This window comes from Hermetia illucens, chromosome 1 (assembly GCF_905115235.1).
Source record: "Hermetia illucens chromosome 1, iHerIll2.2.curated.20191125, whole genome shotgun sequence".
In the NCBI taxonomy this organism is placed as follows: domain Eukaryota; kingdom Metazoa; phylum Arthropoda; class Insecta; order Diptera; family Stratiomyidae; genus Hermetia; species Hermetia illucens.
Window position 1 is genome coordinate 149,103,149 of NC_051849.1, and position 25,922 is coordinate 149,129,070.

A 25,922-nucleotide genomic window follows, 5' to 3' on the forward strand; every position below is an offset into this window, starting at 1 on the left:
ATTGCCGCTCAGAATTGGGCTTTCTAGTGCTAGAAGACGCCATAAAGCTGGGGAGACGCTATTGAAAATAACGGGATATTGGCTGATTCGCTTATTTGTTTTGGACGAATAGTTGGGTTGCCGACAACGACGCGGGTTTCACTTTCATTTACAACGATCGTTGGTTGGGATTGCCGCATTTTTGCCGCGATAGAAGCATTCTTCGGAATTTGGGGAATCGTGAAATTATTTGTAGACGGGACCGCAAGGCAGGCGCTGGATTCAAGGCTGTAGACGCCGATACGCTTTCAGGGTGAAGTGAAACAATCGAGAAAATGGACGGCAACCGCCAAGGAGCACGCGGTCGTGGAAGGGCCTCTACGCAAAATATTCGGCCAGGAGGAAGACGTCCTGGCGAGACTCGACAACAGGGTGACCGTGGACAACAACCAGGGTTGGTCCCTGCTCCTCAGGTGAGTTCCTTTGTTTTCGGAGAACCATTGTTTGGGCAAATGTCGGCACTTAACCAAAAATTTGTTTGGCCTTGCCGGAGGTGTTATGCGCATGCACAAGATCCCTGGCGGGTTTTGTCGTCGATTCAGCTGTAAATATAACTGACCTAAACTTGCATCCGACATATCAGCCGATTGGAGGCAATGCATTGTTTTTGTTGTAGAATGGTCCGGGAGGAATGACTCGGACCAAATTCAGTTAAATGATCTACATTTTGGTGAATAGACGCTCTCTAGATTATGTAGGCGCATGATCCCAAACGGGACTCCAAAGTGGTATGAAGCATTCTGTAGAAAATCAGCACGCCTAAATGAAATATTTTAGTACTTTTGAATGTCGACCGTTAGCAAGAAGAAACCGCTATAGTTTTGATGACCGCACAGATTTCCAGAGGAATGTTTTCATTGTGCGAAGACGGATTCAAATTTCCATTGTAATTAAACACAGTCGAATTCTTATGGGAGATATGGAAGACAGCAGCATGAATGTATGGAAAGTAGTCGATCTCAGGAAGTAAATAAGTGTGAGGTCAACACCGCGCAATCAAATAGATCTAACTCGAAGGGATTAAATGGTTAAGTTGAGTTTATTGTCACTCAGGTTAAAGTTGCCTTTTCTGACTATACTTATTGCACACAAAGATATGTAAAATATCGGGATAACATAGCAGCGACTATCCTGATGTCATCAATGGCGCGCCAACCGGTGTCTGGTCTCCGTAAGCTTGCCTTAATAAAGAAATTCAAAAGTTCAGAGTTTGCACCGTGATTCGATATTCCTAGTGATTGTTAGACATCTTGGCCACACCATTTCTCTATCTAAGATAGGTTCTTGTGTTGGTTTCGGATAGGTGAGTGGTTACAGCAAAAGGCTGTCGGATTTGTATCGTGATTCGACAGCGTCTGTAAGCGCTCAGAGCCTAGTGGTTCACTGTGTCCGATTCTCCCGTCTAACGGGATATCCTGAATTCATTTATGTATCCGAGGAATTCCGTTAGTGGATGTGATGCTGCACTTAAAATCCCGTGTCTGATGCGTCCATAAGCGGGGTGCTCACATAGAAAACGTTACGTGGATTCCGTTTCCTCATTACAGAATGGACATGTATCTTCTTGGGGAATTCCTATTCTGAACATATGCCCAGCTACTGAATTATGACCTATCGGAATGCCTACAATTTGTTTGGTCCTCGCAGGAAAAGTTTCGTGTGTTTTAGCAGCATAAAGGCCCAGCTACCTATCATTATGGGAAGTTTGTTCCCAGTTCTTGATAGCAGCATTAGCCAATGCTACTGACACCCCAATTGCTGGTGCCGTACCGGCTATTGGGGGAAATTGAATTCTGTTTTGCTAAAGCATTCGATTTCATTTCCCTCTACAGCACAATGATCGGGTTCCCAGAGTAGCTCCATCGTGTTGAATCTGAAAACATTTCAATCGATTTCTACATTCTTGAACGATTTTGGCGGTGATCAAAGGGCTGTTCAACAACTTCAGTGCAGATTAACTATCGCTTCAGATTACGATGCGCCTGCCTTACAACCGCTCGTCAATCATCGAGGTTGCCGCCCTTCAACCTGAAACATCGGTGTATATTGTCCCTAAGGGATGTGCTTATGGCAGTTTATACCCAGACACAGGTTTTTGCACTGTGGCTAATTTAGAACGAAAACTCTTGTTATTTTGTTTAAAAGTGTGCGATTCATTGTTTCCAATTGATCTTCAGGTCCACTTTGCGCCAGGGCGCACCCTACTTTCGCGGTCATCAGACCAGCTGAAGTGATGAAATCAAACAGTTTCTCTCTAAGGTGCTAATGCTCCAAAAAATATGCTGAGATTGATAGACCAGTAGCTTACTCCAAACTACAATTTTATTTTATTATGTATATATATTTCGGGAGCAACTTACTCCCTTCTTCAGTACAGAGCTACCCTAAGTTGCTCCCGAAATATATAGCTACTTAGGGTAGCTCTGTACTGTTGCTCCCGAAATATATATACATAATAAAATAAAATTGTAGTTTGGAGTAAGCTACTGGTCTATCAATTTTAGACTTAACTAAAAAGAGAAGACAATATTTAACGTTTTAAATATGCTGAGCTTTCGCATCACAACCTATTAGAAGTTCATGGTCAATTGATTCTGTATAAACTACCAGATCCCCTTAGTTCTTGTACCGGTGGAGAACACAAAGAATCATAGGGTAAACTGGCAGAGGCAACTATGACGTATCTCCTCTTACCATTAACCTGGCATTGTAAGTTGGCCGCAACATGGTCCTGGGAACAGAATTGTCTCAGCATGGTTGGATCTTAACAATTTTGCCAACAACGCGCAAGTCCTGGGGCTCGAGGATCTCTTATCAAAAAAGATCTTAGTTCTCTTTACTGCTCCAACACCACAGGTTTTGTTAAAACAAATCCATTGCTTTTGGACCGGAGATATATATGGACAGTCCTCCAATTTTGCCAGCTTTGCTGGCTGTGGGACGCTGCAGGTTTGTTTGATTAACTTTCATGTTTATAGACATAAGTGTAGTCTGATATGAAAAATGCCGCTAACTGGTCCGCTTTCTTGCTTCCGATTTCTCTGGATATCGCTACACTTGGTGGTGTTCTCAATCTCAAGAAACTTTACTTTTTCGCAGCGCCCTCCGTTGTCGGCTGGAAGCCCGCTCAGGTTCACGGTGTCAGGGCTGCATGAATGGAGGTCGAATTAAAAAATGAACCTAGAAAAAAATAAATAAAATTCATTCTTTTTGTTATCTAATTTGCTTTGCTTCGTTTTAATATCATTTCTACATAAAATCCATGGTTTTCAAGTTGCTTGGGGAAACCCATTCAAAAACATGTTTTTTTTTCGATGAAAAAACAGGTTTGAATATGAATAATTCGATAACTGCTACTTGTACGAAAATTTTTCACTAAACATTGTTTGCTTAGAATTGACCGTTTAATCGTTTCTGTGGTTATTTTGAAACAATTCGGGATACCGAAAGCTGGACACGTCAGATATGAAAGATTTTATATATTTCTTATATAAAAAATTTGAGTGTGCATTTGCTCCATTAGTGCGCAGCACGTAATATATGCATATATTATGTGAGAGTATCCACTTTCCAAACTTGGTAGGATCATGCTCTATATTATAGCCTACATTACTGCAACATTTCGGGGTGCTAGAACTTACTTTGGAACTTAAAGGATATCGGTATGGAGGGTATTTCGGAGCCTAGGCACCATATAGTGGCAGTCTCTTGATTTTTTTCAGATTTTTCGGTTGGGTAGTGTCTGAGAATGGGTTCGTTAAAGAATTAATTAGTTTCGACACCCCGCACTTCCCACCTTTCAAACAAACGTCAAAACTAGGATCGGCTTCAGAAAGTACTAATTCTTAGTGTAGTAGTAAGTTACTACAGGTTCCCCCACCACGACAGGGTTGTGTCCGAGGAGAGTTTAACACATGCAGCTATAGCCCGAACTAGATCTGTTGGGATTGATTAAAAAGTAGAATTTTGGGCAGCTTTTAAAAAATTAAATCCAGAATAGCTTTATTTTTTTTAACTTAAACATCAAAAATGAACTTTGGCAATTCTAGTTGTCATAATGATGAGTGTCGATTATTTTGATAAAAATTATTCAAATCGATCCAATAGTGCCTGACAAAAATGACTAACAATGGACTCAAGCGAAGTAAAATCGTTAGGCTTGACAGTCTCCTCGCAGAGTTATTTTTCGCTGCACCTGCAGTTACTGCAGATCTGCTGCTTCCACTCGTACATAAATCTTGGGAATCCGAGACCTTTCCCAGAGAATGGAAGAAGGGGATGATCGTCAAGATGCCAGAGAAGTGGACTCGTTTTGAGTGTGACAATTGGAGGGGTATCTGCGTACTCTCTGCCGTTGCAAAGATAATAGCTAAACTAATTCTGGAACCCATCAAAGAACACTCGAAAGTTTGATCGACAGGGAGGAGGGAGTTTGTCGTTCGGGATCCTCTTCATTGACCGCGGGATCATTTTGGAATAGTGCGCGGAGTTTAGATCTTCGCTGCACCAGTTCTTCATCGATTTCGAGAAAGCTTTCGATAGCATGAACAAGGATTGTATTTAGAGTGCTCTACGCAGGTGAGACAGTCCAGAGAAATGAATAGCTATCAACGATTAATTATCTGAAATAATAAAAAACTTGTTTCTTTTTCGTTGGTGTAGATATTTATTCTTGCAAATACTGATATTTCGGAAACCACTTGTTCCCTTCATCAGTGCTAACAAGTTTCGTGGAAATCATACTATTACTAACAAAGATATAATAGGTAAGAGATGCCGCTTCTTTGGAAATTTAAGACTATGAATGTCAATATCACCCGAAAGTGGATATTCTCACATAATATATGCATGTATTACGTGCTACGTACTAATGAGGCAAATCCAAACTCAAATCTCTTTATATAAGAAACACACAAACCTTTCATACCTGAAGCGTCCGGTTATCCGACGTGCTTATTCATGGTATGGATGCAATTAATAACAACAATAAAAATGTTACCTTGCAACAGAATTCACAGGTGTGCATTTAAATAGTTTGTTCTTTAAATAAATGTTGCATTTTAGGTAAATCTTACGTTCTAGACGTTATTAGATCGCCGGAAAAAATCTCTAGGCAAATTCGCTTGAATTTTATAGTCTAGAGTATGAAATTGAATCGGGTGATTGTATGTCGATAGAATTAAGAAATATTACTCTCAGGCTAGCGTTCCCCCATGACACGTTGCAGGCCGGTGTTCAGAAAGGTCTGGAGCTATTCAATAAAATTTGGGGGTCACTTTCCATATGATATTCCCATCAAGCAACACCGAAAGAACATTAGTACAGAACAGTCTCAAATTGATCTTGGGGTTAAGATAATTGCATCCTTAGATTTTAGAGAAGGCAACGAAGGTGGCAAATGACTCAAATTTAACGCAACGGTCGATAGAAACCAGGCTTCCTAGATAGACAAATTGATCAAATAGAGGGAGTGTGATGACCAGTCAGGCTGAGAACCTTGGCTTCGTTGGAATTTATCTTCTCCCCCACTCTATTTGCCTCTCTGAAATTAGAGCCATTTGGCCAAAATCCATGAACCTATAAGAGAGCAAACAAAAGCCATGTCAGCGTAGTTGAGCGTTTGAAGAAAGATGTCATCGTCCATGTCCTTTGGACAAGGCAACATGCAGAACGTCATCGATAACAAGAAGAAATAATGTCGGTGTCAAGACACAATCCTGGCGGATTCCGTTCCGCTTTGGACTTCACATCTCGAAATCGATGAAGATTATTGAAGCAATTTTGCGCTTTTTACAACACAACTTATCCCTTCCTTGATGTAGTCAATTTACAAAAAAATTACAACGAAATCTAAAGCGTGAGATATCGCGTACGAGCTTATGTTGATGATTAATTCCGAGAATTTTAATATTGGGGACGCAGCTCCAGTTTTGTTTGAATCTTAAGTTGTCTATGATTGCGCTCTGCCAACCGATGGCTGGAGTCGTCCCGAATGAGATTATTAAATGCAAATGTTTCAATTGGAATCTTTCTGCAGTTGAATTTCACATAAAGTTCAAGAAATTATCTAATTAGTGTTTGGTAAAAGAATGCGGTCAACATACATGTATTCAGAGTTAATAAAATCTGTATTCTTGAAAGCTCGTAACGGCGCTTTTCCCGGTTAGAGAAAGCCTGATGAACTCAAAAATGAAATCCAGGATTCAAAACCGATGTTCCATCAGATTATGTGTCAGTTGTTTTAGGGGACAAATTGCGCAATCTTTCATAAATAATGAAGTTTGCCTCATGAGAATGGCGAGAATTGTCACGTGAGATTCGATGAACTTTCTTCGTAGGTATACCCTCTTATTTCCTTTCTCATAAATTTTGTTTTATGTCTATAGTTTTGTCCAATAGAACAGTAGTAAAATAGTTCCAAGTATTTATGTGTGCCATTTCATCCATCATGGCGATAAGGATATGTTAATTATCCAAATTTTAATAGAATATTATTCCAATTCTAGCCCGCTCAGCCTGCTTGGGGACAACCACCTCAAGCTCGTGGTGCTCCAAGTACCATCAGTGGTCATGTCAGTGGTCCTCCCTCTGTAGCTGGGATGTCGTCGGGAACTACTGGTCCACGTCCATCTGTCCCACCTGCTGGAGCAGGGCGAGCAACTTTACATCGAGATACAAAAAATATGCCATCGACCAGTGCAACAGGTACTAGGCTTTTAGTTTTTATCTAAAATCGCAAAGTACAGGAGTTTGGTGAAACATCCACCGAACAGTCTAAGATGGGCGATTCATTCTTGTTTAACTATGCTTTCAGCTGCCGTAATTGGTGGTGGAGATGCCAGTCGGGGCGCAGTTCGGGGTAATCGTGTAATTCGGGACATTGTTGTTACAAGGCCTACAGCTGTAACGAATAAGCGCGGCAGTACTGGACGTCGAGTTAATCTGGCGGCTAACTATTTCCGTCTCGTTAAGGCACCCAAATGGAATATTCTTCAATACCGGGTGGACTTTTCACCGGATATTGAGCTGCTACACGTACGTCGAGCTTTAATACGTGAACATCGGGAGAAAATTGGTGGTTACATTTTCGACGGAACCGTCCTATTTGTGACTAGAAAACTACCAAATGATGTAATGGAATTCGTCTCTAAGAATAGAAATGATGAAGCGATTCTAATAACGGTTAGATTTGTTGGAGTAATAACCATGTATGATGGGCAGGCAGTGCAGGTGCTCAATTTGATTTTGCGACGAGCTATGGAGGGTTTGAATTTGCAGTTAGTGGGAAGGAATTTCTTTGATGCGGTTGCAAAGGTAATTGATAAAGTATATTCCATTTGTCATATTAAAACAATCTTCTTGAATTTAGATTGACTTGCGGGACTACCGTATTGAACTGTGGCCAGGCTATACTACATCAATTCGCCAGCATGAGCAGGATATACTTTTGTGTGTTGAAATCGCTCACAAAGTTATGAGAACAGAGAGAATTTATGACATTTTGCAAAAATGCGTACAAGAGACGCGTGATTACCAGGAAATGTTCAAGAAAGAAGTAATGGGTTAGTAACATTTATTCGATCATATATTATTTTCAAATAGTTATTTATTCTGCAATGGTTTTGCAGCGGCGGGGTATTAAGGTTGTGAATAGCATTTATAGGGGCTGGAAGCTGCCTTGGGTTTGTTATTATTGAAAATATTATTGATGTTCGCACAGAAGATAGGCAGATAAAAATGTTCTCCGTTGTTTTAAAAATTCATGGAATGAAGATTTCGTTTGAAGGGGACCTTTATAATTTTCTTCGCTTCATATTAGGTGTACAATTTTGTTCGCGCCCTTTTTTTTTCTAAAAGTCGAGTCTTTGTTTAAGAAAAATGCATTTCCATATAGTCCAAGATATCAAGAGAAATTTTTCACCAAACTATAACTCCATAACGGGCACTAGTCGAACAAGTGGATTGGTTTTCTCTGAATTTTGTGCATTGTAAATGGTATATGACGTCATCATACAATATCAATTCGTCAATACCACAATAAAGTGAGCTTACGTGAATGGGAGGTCGCAGGGGAAGATTTCATCTTAGTTTTGTAATCACTAATATATCGATATAAATTACTCTAGACAGACATGTATGTATTTATATTGTATATGTAAATGAAGCTGTGGGGAAGTGCCGAATTCAGATAGATATATCTGTATATTAGACAAGCGGTATTCAATATTACGTATGTACATAGTATACATAAGTATGCACGAAGTTAAAGATCTGATGTCTTATGCGCCCATAGCAGTGCTGTGCATATTTCTATTCGTAAATACGAATTCGAATAAATTCGTACGATGATTTTCTATAAATAAAGAGAATGCAAACGTATTCGTATTTACGGGTACGAGTACGAACTCTGTTGCATTAATACGATAATTGAAATGTTATCAATCGCTTGTATAGCGAATATTAGCGTCTTAATGATCTTATCATGTTGTACGTATGTATGGATTCGGACTTAATATCCAATAAGAAAATTAAAAAGTGTTGCAGGTGTAGACAAAAAAATAAGTAAGATATTTTCAAGTCTGAAGATTTGTTTTGTGAAAAGATCGCCTTTGAAAGCAAAAACATCATCCTCCTCTTTGCCTGTGTCAGGTAAATGTCATCAGACACACAAATGTCAGCTTGCAGCCAATACGCTTCTAGATATGTACAATACATATATGTGTACATATTGCAAAACAACCCCTCACTGTACGCACGTATGGTAGATGATCCGAAATGGAATGTGCTGCGAAATGTGCAGACTATTCTCTATTTAGAAACTTAAATATATATATATGCGTATTTCGTAAATGGCAATTATTTATATGCACGTACTGTATGAGCCAATTACCCAGCCATCTATTTGCTTCAGACACAGACATTTCTCTGCCTATTGTCTGAAACAAACTCAGACATTTGTTTTGCACTTGATTCTACATACGCCAGCAGATCCCTTAACTCTTGCGTCGGTGAAGAATCATAGGGTAAATAAGCAGAGGCAACTATGATGTTCCTTCCTCTCGCCATCAATCTGTTATTGTACGAGGACCGCAACTATGTCTCGGGAACAGAACTGTCTCAGCATGATTGCATCTAACCCTCTTGACATCAGGACACAAGCTCTCAGTCTAATGGATCTTTCATCATAAAAGCTCCTAACTCGTTTTAGTGATTCAATCCCACAGATTTTACTAAATAGAACCCATGGCTCTTGCACCAGAAAAATGTAGGGGTAGTCCTGTATCTTTGTCAGCCTCGCTGCCAGCAGGTTGAAAGAGGCTTTGTCGTGCTGCAACTTAATTTGACTAATCTTTAAGTTTTTCGATATAAACTTAGTCTAATGTGTAATGGAAAACAAGAGTATGCTACGCTCGGCGTGGGACTATGTTTTCCTCATTTACAGCCAGAGACTTGTGTTTGATTTCTCTGAATAGCTGCAATTGGACGTACAGCAATTCTCATCTTCTCATCCATGTAAGTTAACACGTTTTCTGTTGAACAGACTCCACACAAACTGGCATCAAGTCAGTTCCGTTCATTCTGGTTTGTAGAAGAAGTCATTAGCAGGTAGGAGTTACTCTGTAGTTTCTTCGGCAAAGCCAGCCTTTATATTCTGCCACTGTATGCGCTATCCTCCGCGCACAGCTCCATTGTGGGAAAACGCATCGAAGATGCTGCCGTATGCTCTATTTTGTGTGAGTCGAAAATCATCATTGTTCTTCGCTCTCAAAATGAAGATAATGCTCCACAGTTTCCTAATATGACTGAATTTCAATCTATTGAGGAAAAAGTGGTGCATCATGTGGTGACTGTTCCTAAGCATCTTCAGACTCTTTTGGTATAATTCGAATGCCAAGCTAAAACCCTCCACGTGTTTAGATTTGTCCTTCCTGGTATTCATGAACTTTATCCTCCAGTGACTGAATTCCATGCTCGGGGTCTGTTCACTCGACATGCGGATGATGTCCCCTGCCTTCCATCGAGGGCCAGGCAACCAACATCCGATATGTGGTGTTCTGCTCAGCACACTGTAGACAATAGTGAACTTGGGCCGACCAGTAGAACTCAAAGCCGGGATTACCGCCTGGAGCCACTTTAAGGCAGCCTCGTCAGTGCGCTCCAAATGCGCTTCGTTCAGCATCTTTTTCCACCGGTATTCCCGGCGGATGGTAAATTGTCCCTTTGACGTTTTGCTATCATTGGAGAAAACTCTCATGGCAGCGGCCAGAAATGAGGATGCAGCTTGCGCATACGTCCTTTCAACTTAGTTGAGGCCTCTCTCACTGATTTGGTCAGTCTGCGGCATATCGGTCCTAATGCCTGCGGGTCGTGTGGAACCAAGGCCCTGGTGCGGAGCACAATAAAGCATTGCTCACCACGGGTGTGTTGGTTCTACCCGCATTACTGCTGACAGAGGTGTCTGGTGCGTTCAGTAAACGGGTGAATACTCTCTGAGAGATGCTCCTGAATGCTCGCTAGCTCATCTATTTCAGAAGACGGTAGGTTCCTTAGGAGGTAGGGTATATAGGAGACGACCGGATGGCGCGATTCCGGCGGAATTAACTTCTTATTAGTAAAGTTGTTCCCCTGTCTGGCTTTCCCTTCTTTAAAGCCCGAACGCCTTTAATATTTTTCGGCGTCTGCCTGATTTTCACTTTCTTTCTTAATCCTTAAGAAAGAATGAAACACTTTTGAAATTATTATTTTTTTTTACGCACTGCTCACATTCTATATTAACAAATTGCATCAACTGCTTCTCACTGCTTGTACTCTTAACTTACGATAGTAACCTCCAACTAACCCACTTCTGTATTCGAGAAATCCAATATAGCTTGGTTTGGCAACTAGGTCGGCACAGCACGCGCCATCCAACACTTTGAAGACATAAATTGATGACCTCAACACCACGGAACTCAAATTAACAAATCCACCACCGTTGACGATGAAGCGATAGTCTTCTGCAAAGATTCCACTTTGTAGTTTGCATCATGATGACATTGCGGCATTCGACGCAATTATGCCACTATTAATGTCGATGATGTACCGTTGTCATTAAATGTATAGTGCTATCGGTGCCGATGCGGAAATCATGATGCACCGATCGCGATATTGATATTAAATTCTTATCGCGATCGGAATTATTAAATCCTTTAAACAGTGTGGGTCTTACCGGGGTTACCAGTTTGTCCCGACCTTCCGCCGAAGCAATTTCTCTGGACACTACCGCATCTAGTGGTCCACGTCCATGCCCTCATTTCTAATGTGCTTCACCTTTTTCCGCAATGCCTTCCCCAGCCTTTTCACCTTCACCTTTTCAGGTTCACGTTGTCCGTGCCGCTTGGCTCCATTTCCACATATTGATGTTATACCAGTAGCGGCCACGTCACCAGCTTCAATTTCTTCCGCTCTTCCTGGTAAGGGTGAAGGAGAGGTTTCTGGCAGGCAAGATTCAACCTTTAGTCCCCCCTCGTTAGTGGGTAGAATTCGAAATAACCGCATAAATCGATTAAACGATCAATTCCAAGGAAAAAATTGTTCGTACAAGTTTTCCAGTTTATTCATATTTATTAAAGGAACAATTTTCAATTTTTGACCATACAATATAGACTGAGTTATGGCTCGTCAAACGTAACCTCATAATGGCCTAAAAATGGATACGTTTACCCCAAATAATGCAAAATCGGTAACTTTTCATGAAAATTGATCCAGAGTTTTTTTGAAGTGCTTGAAAAGATTGTTAAAATGAGGTATGATACAATTCCTCGCGTAGTTTTGAAAAAACAATGTGATTTATGCAAATAAAATTTTTATTTAAAACAAATCAGTTTCCATTAAATATCCTAAAAAAGAAAAATACAGATATTGATTGCGAGCGGAATTTTTCGATGAGAAACGACATGTTTGACCATGAATAATTCGAAAACTACTACTTATATGAACAAAATTTCATAAAACGCTTTTTGGTTAGAACTAACAATTTAATCGATTTCTGTGGTTATATCGAATACAAAATTTGTTCAAATTAAAGACCATCATCGTTCTTGGAAAAATGGAGCATCAAATGGTGATTGTTCCTAAGCATCTGCAAATTTTCTAGTTCGAAGACGCAGGCTGAAATTCTCAACATCTATGGACTTTGTCTTCTTGGCATTATAAACCTTACCAGCCAGCATCAGAGATGAATGTCGGGGTTGTATTCACCAAATATGCATATGATGTCTGCTGCCATCCGATATTTTCTCTCTCGAAGTGTGTCACATCCTATTCAATATCCGTAGCTTCCATATTCAGATTCCATACATTCTTAATGTAGGAGTGAATACTTCAGACTATCTCACTACGTCAAGGAGGTACCAGAGGAGGGGAGTTCCAATTCTATATCTTCCCATTTCACCATTATGGGGCCCTTCAAGTCCACGTTAAAGGAATGTCAACCGCAGATTTATTCGTATTGAAGTAGAAAACTAATGGCATTTTCAATCGAGAATAGTTTTATGATGCAGACAAATCGACTGATTCTTGTATGGGATAATATTGACAAATGCCTAAGCTCTGCCTCTAATTATTATCTGTCATCATCATCATCAACAACACAACAACCGGTATAGGCCTGCCTTAATAAGGAAATCCAGACATCCCGGTTTTGCGTCGAGGTCCACCAATTCGATATCCCTAAAAGTTGTCTGGCGTCCTGACCTACGCCATCGCTCCATCTTAGGCAGGGTCTGCCTCGTCTTCTTTTCTACCATAGATATTGCACTTATAGACTTTCCGGGTGGGATTATCCTCATCCATACGGATTAAGTGACCCGCCCACCGTAAGCTATTGAGCCGGATTTTATCCACAACTTGACGACGGCCATGGTATCGCTCATAGATTTCGTCGTTATGTAGGCTACGGAATCATCCATCCTCATGTAGGGATCCAAAAATTCTTCGGAGGATTCTTCTGTCGAACGCGGCCAAGAGTTCGCAATTTTTCTCCCTAAGAACTCAAGTTTCTGAGGAGTACATGACGACTGGCAAGATCATTGTCTTGTACAATTGCACAGTAGTATAGTTGTACAGTAGCTTTGACCCTATGGTGAGGCGTTTCGAGCGCAACAGTTTTTGTCAGATGAAATATGCTCCGTTGGCAACCAACAACCGTGCGCGGATTTCATCATCGTAGCTGTTATCGGTTGTGATTTTCGACCCTAGATAGGAGAAATTATCAACGGTCTCAAAGTTGTAGTCTCCTATCTTTATTCTTCCCGTTTGGCCAGTGCGGTTTGATGTTGTTGGTTGGTTAGTTTCGGTGCTGACGTTGCCACCATATACTTTGTCTTGCCTTCATTGATGTGCAGCCCAAGATCTCGCGCCGATTGCCGCCTGCTCGATTTAGATGAAGACAGTTTGTACGTCTCGGGTGGTTCTTCCCATGATGTCGACACCGTCGGCATAGGACAGTAGTTGGGTGGACTTAAAGAGGATCGTATCCTTTGCATTTACCTCAGCATCACGGATCACTTTCTCGAGGGCCAGGTTAAAGAGGACACATGATAGGGCATCCCCTTGTCGTAGACCGTTGTTGATGTCGAATGGTCTTGAGAGTGATCCTGCTGCTTTTATCTAGCCTCGCACATTGGTCAGGGTTAGCCTAGTCAGTCTTATCAATTTCGTTGGATTGTTGTTCAGTAGTTCATCAAAGTATTCAACCCATCGCTCCAATATGCCCATTCTGTTGGAAATTAGATTTCTCTCTTCGTCTCGGCAGGATGAACATCGAGGTGTGTAAGGCATCATCCTGCTTTTTGGTAAAATTTGCGCGCCTGGTGCGATTGCTCCCTGTACTTTTCGAGTTCACAGACCTGTTGGTTCTCCCAGGCTTCCTTTTTCCGTCTGCGAAGTCGCTTCTCCGCTAGCCTGAGCTCATGAAAAGTCTCTGCACGTGCTCGCGTTCTTTGAGAATGCAACATTACTCGGTATGTAGCATTCTTTCGTTCCGTTGCTAGCTTACATTCGTCAAACCAGCCGTTCCGGATCTTTTTACGCCTGGGGCCAAGTATGTTTGTGACCGTATCAATGATAACGTTCTTCAGGTGATTGTGAAGATCATTTATTGATGCTTCATCTCCAGGATCTCTGTTGACTGCGGTTATTGCGGCATTCATTTCCCTCTTTTAGGTGTCACGGAGGGCTGTGTTGTGAATTTCTTCAGTGTTAACTCTCACCTGATTGGCAGAGGGGATCCTGGGTTGTGTTGTTATACGAGGTCGAAACACCATGCCAACGAGATAGTGATCCGAATTTATATTGATCCCCCTGTATGTTCTGACATTCATCAAAGCTGAGAGGTGGCGGCGTTCGATCAGCACGTGGTCAATTTGGTGATTTGAAAGTGGTCCCGTCTGGAGAGGCCCACGTATGTTTGTGGACTGCTTTCCGCGCAAACTAGGTACTTCCAACAACCATTTCGTGTGACATTGCTAATTGAATGATCCGCAGTCCGTAATCATTTGTATTTTGGTGTAAGCGAGACTCGCCTTCATCCTTCTCTGTCTGCAGCTTTTCGTTAAGAAAGAGTTCCCAGCGGTCACCACGTGGAGGTGGAAATAGGATTTGGTAGTAGAGTTGTTAGGTTGGTTCAGCAGGCGTTTGCCAGGTTTTATGCTCCATCGCAGGTACCAATCCACATTTCGTCTTGGGACCACCCCTTTGACCACCAATTCTTATCTATAGTCCATTCTTTTTATAACACTTATTATTACTTGAATTAAAAATGTTTAATTGATTATAGGGATGATTGTACTGACGGACTATAACAACAAAACATATCGAATTGATGATGTTTGTTTCGATCAGTCTCCGAGTACGAAATTCCCCTTACGTGATGGATCAGAGATTTCTTTCGTTGACTACTATTCCAGGGTAATATAGAGGTGAATTGTGTTCGAATTTTATTAAAATGAAATGTTTGCTTCCAGAAATATAATATCCGCATAAGAGACCAACATCAACCGCTTTTGGCTTCCCAATCCACTGATCGTAGCAGGCGTGCAGGGCAAGATGCTGTCATCTTGCTTATTCCTGAATTGTGCCGGGCTACTGGATTGAGTGATGAGATGCGCTCTAGATTTGAGTAAGTACAAGTTTTTTTTTGTCAAAGAAAGCTCCTGTTTTCTCAAAGTTGTTTTTCTTTTCCTATACTGTGGCAGAAACATGTTTTCATGCATCTGTGTTCTAACATTTTATTATTATACATTTATATTTGGGAATACTAGGTGATACACATTTATTTATGGTGCTCGAACATGCAGAAAACTCAAGATAGAAACACGCCAATTCATTTTGCAATGTGCTTTGTTGAACTGGCTTTTCAGAAATTAATGCCGCTGCTTGCCCTTCTTGGTCACTTGGTCAGTGCGGTTTTGTTCTTATTGCCTCGTCTCTTTTTATATAGTCTCTGGTTTTTGCAGCTTATATTGGCGCTGGCAGCTCTTCGAGTTGGTTTAACAATTGTTTAACTAGCTTGGTATCATAGGAAGCGCAGCGTAGACCTTGTCAGTTACATTATATATTACCAAACCAAACCAAACCAAAATACACCGCAAATTATTCATTGTAACAACTCGATGCTAGATTTACAACCTGAATTCCAGGGTGGATCCCATAATATGTACATAACCAAATTAATTCTAGTTTGCGGGTTTATAATCTAACGGGTTTACACTTCTTATACCAATACCTTTCCAACTTCCCCTGCTCAGCTTTCGTGTCAATGTGTTTTCAAGTCAGTCGTGTGTCCAGATGTACGTCTAGATATTTTGCTCCTTTCTGTTGAGTTGTGGGAGTTTTGCGACTTCAAGGAAAAAGTGACATATCATTTGATTTCTACGCAAATTCTCCAATTTGAAAGCCAATTTTCAATTGTTTTTAGATTGTTTCGCAGATGTGTTATTGCAGCCAGAGTATTGAAGTTTGTATTTAACATGCCGATATCATCTGTACGTATCTAGTAGATCCAAAGGGGGAATCTGGGAATCTCTGCCTGGAGTTTGCACCCCAATAGTTATTTCTGTGCCGTACTGGTATCATTTCACTTATTTTGAATACGAATCCTTCGTGCCATATCTTGTCAAAGGTACATTCAATCGATTCATTGACCTATAGAGATTGGCCAATTTTTTCGTCTCCTTTTCCTAAGGTATAAATATAAAATACATCAATACATATTTATGATGAAAGCAAACAGGCCTCACTCTGAAACGGTTTGCTCATCTTCGGGTTGAGTAGTAAACAGATTATCTATAAAGAGAACGGGTGGAAGATTTAAATCAAGGACTCCTTCCATGAAATTAACTAACTCGAAAAATCACAATGCTACCGTTGCATGATGGCCTGAAAATATCCCTTTAACCGATATTCGCCTAAATAAAGATAATACTGCATTTGAAAAATTGCCTAAGTTAATGCTAAAAGTACAGTATCATATTAAAGTGAATAGTTACACGAGTGCAACATCTTTGTCGGTCGGTATTGATTTCATTTTGTGTGTTCAGAAGATTAATAGCGGGCAATCGGGCGAATGGCGCTACAGATTTTAGGCGTTCGTTTACGTGTCAATCGCGAAGTAATTTCATGGCACAGTTCACCGCAGCAGTGTTACTTAAATCTGAATCGTTCGCCTTATTCCATATTTGAGGGAGTTTCTGCAGGTCAGGTTTGCAATAAGAAGCTTGTCAAGAATCTGCCTAGCAAAGTGTGTACATACAGGACACTGGATGTACACATGGCAGTGAATCAGACGGTAATCTGATCATTACAACTTTTTCCCATATTGGAATGCTTTTTGTTTTATGTAACGCGAATCAATGACCAACTAAGTCAGAGCATTGTGTTCCAGCTCTTCGAACTCAATTGCAATATTTCTGAGTTCTGTTTTTTCTCGGTGTGTGAGAGCGAGAGGCAGTAGTTGCAAAGGCCGCTATCTAGACTTCCATAACTAGCAGTTTCGAAACAGATGATTTCATCTTTTTCTCTTGAAGTCGTCACCATTTAATTCCGGGCACACTTCTCGCTTTTTAACGGTGATTTATATATGGTTACTATTCACCTCTTGGTGGAGTGCCGTGTCAACCACACCTACGCGGCATCGTACCCTGTCCGCTGAAAAGCGCTTCCATTTTCCCGAGGACTTCGAGATTGCCCCTCTACGTTTTTACACCAAGGGCTTTTGGGGTGACCCATTCGTCGACTATCTTGTGAGAGTGGGTTACACTGCAATGCGGAACCAGCAATGAAATAGCCGCTTCTTCTTAATATGTGATCTTCACATTATTACTGACCAACTCATCAACGGGTAACTGGCCTGTGTGCCAACCAAGTTCTTTGCTCGAAGTAGTATCAGATCAGCGGTCCACGACACATGTACTCTTTCACAAATCATAATCTTGCGTAACAGTTTTTCCGATGTTAATGGCTTTCGAATGGGTCCTAAAGCAATCGGTTTTGCAAGCTTAGACATTTAACAACATAATGTAACATAAATGAGACAAAAAAAAGTTAAGTTCATTGGCCAGCGCAAAATGTTTCTAACCATGCCTGTCATGACTCCAAATTTTCACGAGTTGCCGGCGTAATCTACGATGTGAGGACGTATTTAGAAAGGATCTTTTCACACAATACAGACAAACAGACGATCATGAGCTTTAGTTGATTTCCTCGGACGTTCGCTACCCTTTTTGCTTGCAACAAGGTTCGTGTTACGGAATCAGACGTCGAGATGTTGGATTCCTTAGTAACTACTCTTTGACCAACGCCTTTTTGTATCATTTTAATTATAATACAATAAGGCAATAATAAACTTAGAAAGTTTTTTGTCCCATAAATCAACCATAAATTGGCAAAATTATTTTGATCTCATTTTTTTGCGCCCAGAAAATTGACGGAAACGGCAAATATGGAAGTGGTTACTTATGACAGCTTTCTTCAAAAGTTGAAATTACACATATAATATAAAGATTAAAAATACATTCGCCTCAGATCTGAAGAATACGGTGGATGCAAAATCAATTTGAAGTCCATTTCATTGATTTGTGACACTTGACGATTTCATTCGTCTAACGTCTCAATAACGCTATGTAATAGTAGCTGTTGATGGTTTTCCCTTCTCAAGATCATCTTAATCAACCCCGCAACAACCGATATCCGGACTAGGCCTGCCTTAAGAAGGAATTCAAGACATCCCGGTTTGGCGTCGAGATCCACCAATTCGATATCCTTAAAAGTTGTCTGGCGTCCTAACTTTGCCATCGCTCCATCTCAGGCAGGGTCTGCTTTGTCTTCTTTTTCTACCATAGATATTGCCTTAGTCTATAAGACTTTCCAGGCTTTATCATCTTCATTCATACGAATTAAGTGACTCGCCCACTGCAACCTGTTGAGCCGGATTTTATCCACCAGACGGTCGTGGTCGGCCGGTCATGTAGAGACCCAAAAATCTTTGGAGGAGTTCGCATTTTTTTTTTTTTGCTAAGAACCCAGGTCTCCGGGGACGGGCAAGTCTTGTACAGTAAAAGCTTTGACCTTATGGTGAGACATTTCTAGCGAAACAGTTTTTGTAAGCTGAAATAGGCTCAGCCAACGACCGTGCGCGGATTTCATTGTCATAGCTGTTATCGGTTGTGATTTTTGACCCTAGATAGGAGAAATTTTCATTGGTCTCAAAAAGTTATAGTCTCCTATCTTTATTGTTTTCGTTTGACCAGTGCGATTCAATGTTGTTCGTTCTTTGATTTTTGGCGCTGACGTTGTCATCATGTACTTCGTCTTGCCTTCATCAATGTGCAGCCCGAGATCTCGCGCCGCCTGCTCGATCTGGATGAAGGTAGACTATACATGTCGGGTTGTTCTTCCCATAATGTCAATATCAACATCACAAGTCAGTAGCTGGGTGGACTTGAAGAGAATGGTACTTCTCGCATTTATATTTGCATCGTAAATAACTTTTTCGAGAGCCAGGTTAAAAAGGACGCATGATATCGCACCCCTTTGTCTTAGACCGTTGTTAATGATGAATGGTCTCGAGAGAGATCCTGCTGCTTCTTTCTGGCCTCGCACATTGGTCAGGGTCAGCCTAGTCAGTCTTATCAATTTCGTTGTATTACCGAATTCTCTCATGGCCGCGTAGTTTTACCCTGGCGATGCTGTCATAGGCGGCCTTGAAGTCGATGAAAAGATGGTAGATTTCCAGCGCTTGCCGCAGATGTTCTGGGCGTATGGAGCTTTCCAGCCTAGCAAGATAGTAAAGAATATCTTATAGATGGTACTCAGCAACGTGATACCTCTATAATTACTGCACTGCGTGATATCCCCCTTATTATTAATGGGGCCAGATAATGCCCCGTTGCCAGTCGTCAGGCATTGATTCGCTGTTCCACACGTTGAGCATCAGTTGATGTTCCGCTTGGTGTAGTTGGTCACCTCCACATTTTTAACCAATTTGGCTGTAATTCCATTGGCTCCTAGCGACATATGGTTTTTAAGCCGGTGGATTGCACGGTTTCTTCTACGCTTGGTGGAGGTGTCCATCGTCTTTAATTGGCGGGACCTCCAACTCGCCGCTCCCTGTACTTTTCGAGTTCACAGACTTGTTGGTTCTCCAAGGCTTCGTTTTTCCGCCTGTGAAGTCGCTTCTCCCCTCGGCGGAATGTATGATAACATTACTCGGTATGCAGCATTCTTTCGCTCCATTGCTAGCTTATATTCGTCGTCGAACCAGTCGTCCCAAGATAGTCGATGAATATTATACCATGCGCATCCCAAAATATTGATGCTATAACCTTGTCAGCCGAATATTGCGTCTTTGCACGCTTTGGAGTCGGCTCGCCACGTGCAGTCCACTCGGATAACGATCGTTTTGAGCCATATTTCATACATTGTCACATATCGACGCATAAATTCGGGGTTTTTTATAGGGGAGGAGCTTCAAACACGACTCAACTCATTGTTTTGATCGATTGTGAGCTCGCGCGGTAGCCATTTTCAACAGAGCTTTCTTATACCCAAACATTCATACCCGATATGTTCCACACGTTCCTTTGATATTTTTAGCGCCTCAGCTATCTCATTCCGCTTGCTTTGAAGGCTAGGGTTAACTAAAGCAGCATCATCTGTGTGTTAGCCTACGAACTTTCAAGCCCCCCCCTGGTAGTAAAATACACAGTAGTGATATTAGATGGGACTCGCATCCACTAATTAAGTCACTGGTTGGTTTTTTTACTTTCAACTCTTGTATAGGAGGGATATTTAATTGCTTAGGTAGGAATACACAAAAATCCCTTTCTCTCGCTGTAGCAGCATCAAAGCCCGATTATTCTTTGTTAGAGTCGAATATGACAGAATCACTACATTTCATTGCAGATGCAAACCATATAATCTTTAATCAATTATTTTGTAAGTTATGTTTTCGCCGACATGTACTTGTTAAACTTGTTAAGCAGTTAGGTGAGTTTCAAAGGTTTAAAACGGGCACATTTTTACGATTTTTTATATAAGCAATGAAAATTTTATTCATTAAAATACTCAAACAGTTTATCATATGAAATTTACATATTTGATCAGAACTTGCTAAAAATTTTTTTTAAATAATTTTGAAAATTCAGCCATGGAATATAGTCATGTTGGGTCTCAAATGAAAAGTCTTAATTAGTACTTTTCGATACCAGTCTTAGTTTTGACATTTGTTGGGAAGGTGGGGAGTGCGAAATTGCCCAACTAAAAAATCCGAAAACAATCATGAAGCTGGATGTACCTACTCACCACATCGATATTTGCTCAAATTAACTTAATAAAGTTTAAAGAGTGTGCATAGATCTAGATAGGATCTACGCTGTTGTAGGAAGGGGAGGTTCAGAAAGCGGAGGCGGGAGGGCTAGTCCACACGAGGAAAGCTTTTAAAAAAGAGGGAACGGGTGAATTTACGTTGCACATTTTCAAGGGCAAGACAATCACAGTTACGGGACGGTGACCAGATCATGGAGCAATACTCGAGGAGTTATTGTCGAAAGTGAGGAAGTGAGTGGAGGAATTTAAGCAGGATAAGGAATGTACGTTAAGAGAGTGGGAGAAAGAAGTGGGCGAGGATTTTAGGGAGTAGCACATAGAGTGACAGTTTCTGACGTTTAGCGCTAAACCATTAGTCGAGCACCAACGAACCAGAGTGTTCAGGTTAAATTGAAGGGTTCGTAGGCTAACACACAGTCCATAGGCGATATAGCGGAAAACAGCTTAAGGTCGTCTGCATAAAGCAAACAGGGACAAGTAAGAAGGAGAGGAAGGTCGTTAATAAAAAATAAAAATAACAAAGGACCCAGAATAGATCCGTGTGGGACGCCAGAAGAGGAGGAGAAGGAGTGGGAAATACACCCGCCAAAAGAGACGCGGCAGGATCGGTTGGAAAGGTAAGAGGCAAGCCATAAAACAAATGGTATGGGAACGTTTAGGGACGAGAGTTTGGATAGAAGTATCTTGTGATTTACAGTGTCGAAGGCTTAAGGGAAGTCAGTGTAAATGGTATGCACTTCTTGCCGTGAATTTAGACATTTGGCGACAAAGTTGGTAAAGTCAAGCAGGTTGGAGGCAATGGACCTACGTTTAACGAAGTCGTGTTGCTCTTTCACTATGTGTTGGCCAAAGCGGGCGGACAACCAGTCGCTGACATATCTTTCCAGGATTTTGGAACAGGAGGAGAGGAGGGAAATGGGACGGTAATTCTCAGCAAGCGAAACGGGATAGTTTCTTTCACACCTGAAGGGTTGGGCTTCCGGCTTCGCGACTTGTTTAATAACTGTATGGCCTTGAAGAAATTACTTAAAATAGAAGAAGTAAACCTTCGTTCAAGCAGGCGAGCAGAGAGGGTGCAAAATTCGAAGATCGGTTCATAACTTTTTGAGATATTGTGAATACCGATTTCCAAAATGGTTTCGAGAAAAAACGATTAAATGTTTAATTCAAATGACAGGTGCATTTTCGTTTACTGCAGCCGCAATATCTAGGGCATCTTTTTGCTATTGTCTGTGACGAACCCTAGCTTCTTGAGTCCCAGTGACAACTTTTTTCCGCTATAATTATGCGATCCTCACAAAGCTCCATCTTGATTTATATTACCGCACTTCACAAAACTAGGAAGTGTTTTTCGTCTTTACCCTGGAGTTTTTTCGCCGACGTACTGGTGAAAGATTCTTCATTTATCTGTGCAGTCTTTGGATTAAAATATGTTTTTTTGTCTATATTTTCTCTGATTTACTAAGTTTATGGATTTTGCAAATCTCGATAAAAATTTACAACGAATACTTATAACTTTATAGACATATTGTGTTATTAAATAAGCAAAGCAGCAAAAATGATTTTTTGAAATTTTGAAACGCATATAACTCCCTAATCGTTGCGCGTACTTCATGCTATTAGCCAGAGTAATTGTAACAAAGCATTGATATGACTAACATGAAAATCTGAAACTCAAAATTTAATTTCTGTGTATTATCAAAATAAATTTGTAAACAGGTTGATGCGAGCGATGGCTGATCACACTCGTCTTGCTCCGGCGATGCGCATTGAACGTTTGAAAGCGTTTAATCAACGTTTATACAACACTCCTGCCAGTATCGATGTGCTAGGATCGTGGGATATGACGTTGGATAAAAATTTGGTTGAGTTGCCGGGACGTATTCTAAAGCAAGAGAATATTGTTTTCGGGAATGCGAAAAGGTAGGACGTGATCGAAGTTTTTATCATTCAGTTTCAAAAAACTCGAAATCCGATCTCTAGAGTACCAGCTGGCGAAGAAGCAGATTGGACTCGCGAATTCCGCAATAATTCCATGTTTTTGTCAGTTGCGTTGAGGAAGTGGTGCGTAGTAGTTCCGCAAAGGAGTACTCGCGAGGCAAGAGAGTTTATTCGGTGTATACGACAGGCGGCGCAGGGCATGCGAATGGAAATGGAAGAACCCCAAGTGTAAGTAATCTCTATGAGTTAAATATTTGTAGATGATTTGAGAGGACTGGAAAGTATTCAACACTTTTATGTTAAGAAAGTGAATTTCTATGTTTTTTAAAACTTGCGATTCGAAGATCTTCTTGCAGACGGGGTGCTGTAAGCAAAACATGTTCAATGTATAATTTATTGCCGCCAACCAGGGAAATATACCAGAAGTGCTTGCTATCAATTAGTTTGTAATTTCTGGTAAAAAGAATGAAAGATGTGTAGCGGTTCTTGCATTGAAAATGTAATGCAGTGATAGATAGATGAAGGTGAGAGGAGTTTGAGTCTTGGTATTTATCTTTCAAGACTTGAATGATGAATTTCAAGTTTCTTTTCTTAGAGTTTGCATAGTAAAACCTTAGTTTTGACATTTATTAATGCTGAATTTGATCGAAAATGCGCATGAAAACGACTCCTTCATATCCTTTATGGGGTTATTGGATAGTTGAGTTATGCTTAGGTCCCACTGACTATTATCCAATCAAATATTTGTTCACCAGAGTAAGAAGAAAGATTTAAGGTTTTCTCGTGTTCTTTTTACAGTATAGAATTACACGACGATCGTAATGCTACGTATATTCATGCTATAGAACAGTGTTGCGGTTCAACTGATCCTCAATTGGTTATGTGTGTTGTGCCAAATAATAATGCGGAAAGGTAATTAGGAAATGTCTATTAAAGAATTGTTAGATTTCAAAAATGAATTTTACGTTCACAGATATGGCAGTATCAAGAAAAAAACCACTCTCGATCGAGCAATACCGACGCAGGTGGTTGTTTTCCGCACGATTGCTCCGAAACGAGGATCGACCCGAGGTTTGATGTCAATTGCTACGAAAGTAGTTATACAGATGAATTGTAAGCTAATGGGTGCTCCATGGAACATTGAACTTCCGCTGAGCGGACTTATGACAATTGGTTTCGATGTATGCCACAGTGCTCGCGACACAAGCAAATCATATGGGGGTATAGTCGCTACAATGGACTTGAAGTCATCGGCGAGATTCTACAGTGCGGTATCTGTTCACACTAAAGGCAATGAGTTGTGCACGGAAATTTCAATAAATGTTGTGAAAGCTCTGCAGGAATATCGCAGGTTGCATGGCACTTTGCCTGCTCGAATCATCCTCTACCGAGATGGAGTTGGTGAGGGTCAATTCCATCAGGTAGCTAAAATCGAAAGTGAAATGATACGGAACAGACTAAATGAGATATATGCAAATGCACAAGTAGCCGAGGGTCCACGATTCGCATTTGTTATTGTTTCCAAACGTATAAACACTCGTTACTTCTTAGACAGAGGGAATCCTCCACCAGGAACAGTTGTTGATGATGTTATCACTCTGCCTGAGCGTTACGATTTCTTCTTGGTATCTCAGTCGGTTCGTCAAGGAACCGTGACACCTACTCACTACAGTATTGTTGATGACAACATTGGGTTGGATCCGGACAAAATGCAAATCCTGACGTACAAAATGACTCATTTATACTACAATTGGTCCGGAACCACAAGAGTTCCTGCCGTATGTCAATATGCTCATAAATTGGCTTTCTTGGTGGCGCAGAGCATTAACCAACCTCCTTCAAATTTATTGGAGAAACAATTGTACTTTTTGTAAAAAGTATTCAGGTTTTTTCGAAATATTACTATCCGTGTTTAACGGACTTATTGAGTTTTTGTTGTTTATTACAATGACATTTTAGTTTTTACTTTTTTTGATTACAAAGAAGAGAGCTATTAAAATTCGATTTTTGTTATTTTATGATATAAGTTTTGAAAATTGAATGTAACACTTCCCAAGCAATTGGAAATTCAACTTTTGGACGGAGTTGGTCCAAAATATCAAGCGCCGTTTGTACTTGAAAAACATGCTGGGTTTGATGCCTTCCTGTATGTGATATACGCCGTTTGAAAGTTCGGAATGAATTCCAGAAGTGATTTATAGGGAAAAACATGGACTTTTAACTTCTTAAGTGCATGGAGATATCCAACTAGTTGGAATGAAAGCATATGATGCGAAAAGTTGTGTTGATTACACTCGCATCATGCTATCAACATATTCCACATCAAAAATGTTTGTATTTTAATCTTCCATGTCCAAGTTGCTGGGAAATGTCACAAAATTGATTACGAAATATTTGATAAATATATTTGTTTACACGAGTAATTTAGTTGTAGTGCTACGCAGAAACTATCAGTGATAAGTATTGCACGGGAAGAATACCATGCTATGTGATCGGAGAGGTCCTAATCACCCAAGGTACAGGAAAAGTAGAATTCGAATGTTTCCTAACAAATTTTCGAAAGTTCTTATTGTTGAAATCTCAGAGGGATTTAGTTCTATAATGTATGACTTTGTTAGTTTACCCCGAACTACTACCTCCTTTTACATAAACTCGAAATTTGAAGTCAGATTAAAGTTTAGAATTTTTATATAATGAAAATATTTGAATGAGACAATTTTTTGAGATAAACCAAAAAAAAATGTTAGAATTTGCAGTAATATTTGAATGAAAAAATGGGGAGGGATATACGATGTCTCGAATCCAACGGTTGCTGCTTGTAAGAGCGACCAAGAAGAGCATTTTATTATAGTTCATTTCACATTCTTGCTTTTATATGTACAAATGAAATTCCTTGAATTTTATTTTTGTTTTTGCTTTTATATGAAGGATACAAAGTAATGAGTGTATTACCAACTTAATCTCGCTAGCCATACCATTTATATATACATTTATATTTGAATGAATAAATCAGTTTATTTTTTGATAGAATTAAAATATGCATTTATTATTTTGTCGCTTAGAAATTAGAAAATTTT

General features: G+C 40.4%; 1 protein-coding gene across 1 annotated transcript; it reads left to right on the forward strand.

Annotated features, from left to right (window-relative positions):
• Window positions 1–25,881, forward strand: LOC119652123 (protein aubergine). Its single transcript, XM_038056065.1, has 10 exons — window positions 1–452; window positions 6,546–6,744; window positions 6,854–7,353; window positions 7,409–7,601; window positions 14,858–14,988; window positions 15,045–15,199; window positions 22,624–22,827; window positions 22,888–23,073; window positions 23,644–23,757; window positions 23,819–25,881. The coding sequence occupies exons 1-10, from the start codon at window positions 315–317 to the stop codon at window positions 24,717–24,719; spliced, it is 2,721 nt and encodes a 906-aa protein (XP_037911993.1). The 5' UTR covers window positions 1–314; the 3' UTR covers window positions 24,720–25,881.
• Window positions 25,882–25,922: the final 41 nt, after the last annotated feature.

Coding starts and splice junctions, on each gene's coding strand:
- LOC119652123 (XM_038056065.1), top strand. CDS start 315: ATGGACGGCAACCGCCAAGGAGCACGCGGTCGTGGAAGGGCCTCTACG. Junction 7,602..14,857: donor GTTCAAGAAAGAAGTAATGG/GTTAGTAACATT, acceptor AATTGATTATAG/GGATGATTGTACTGACGGAC. Junction 15,200..22,623: donor GAGATGCGCTCTAGATTTGA/GTAAGTACAAGT, acceptor ATTTGTAAACAG/GTTGATGCGAGCGATGGCTG.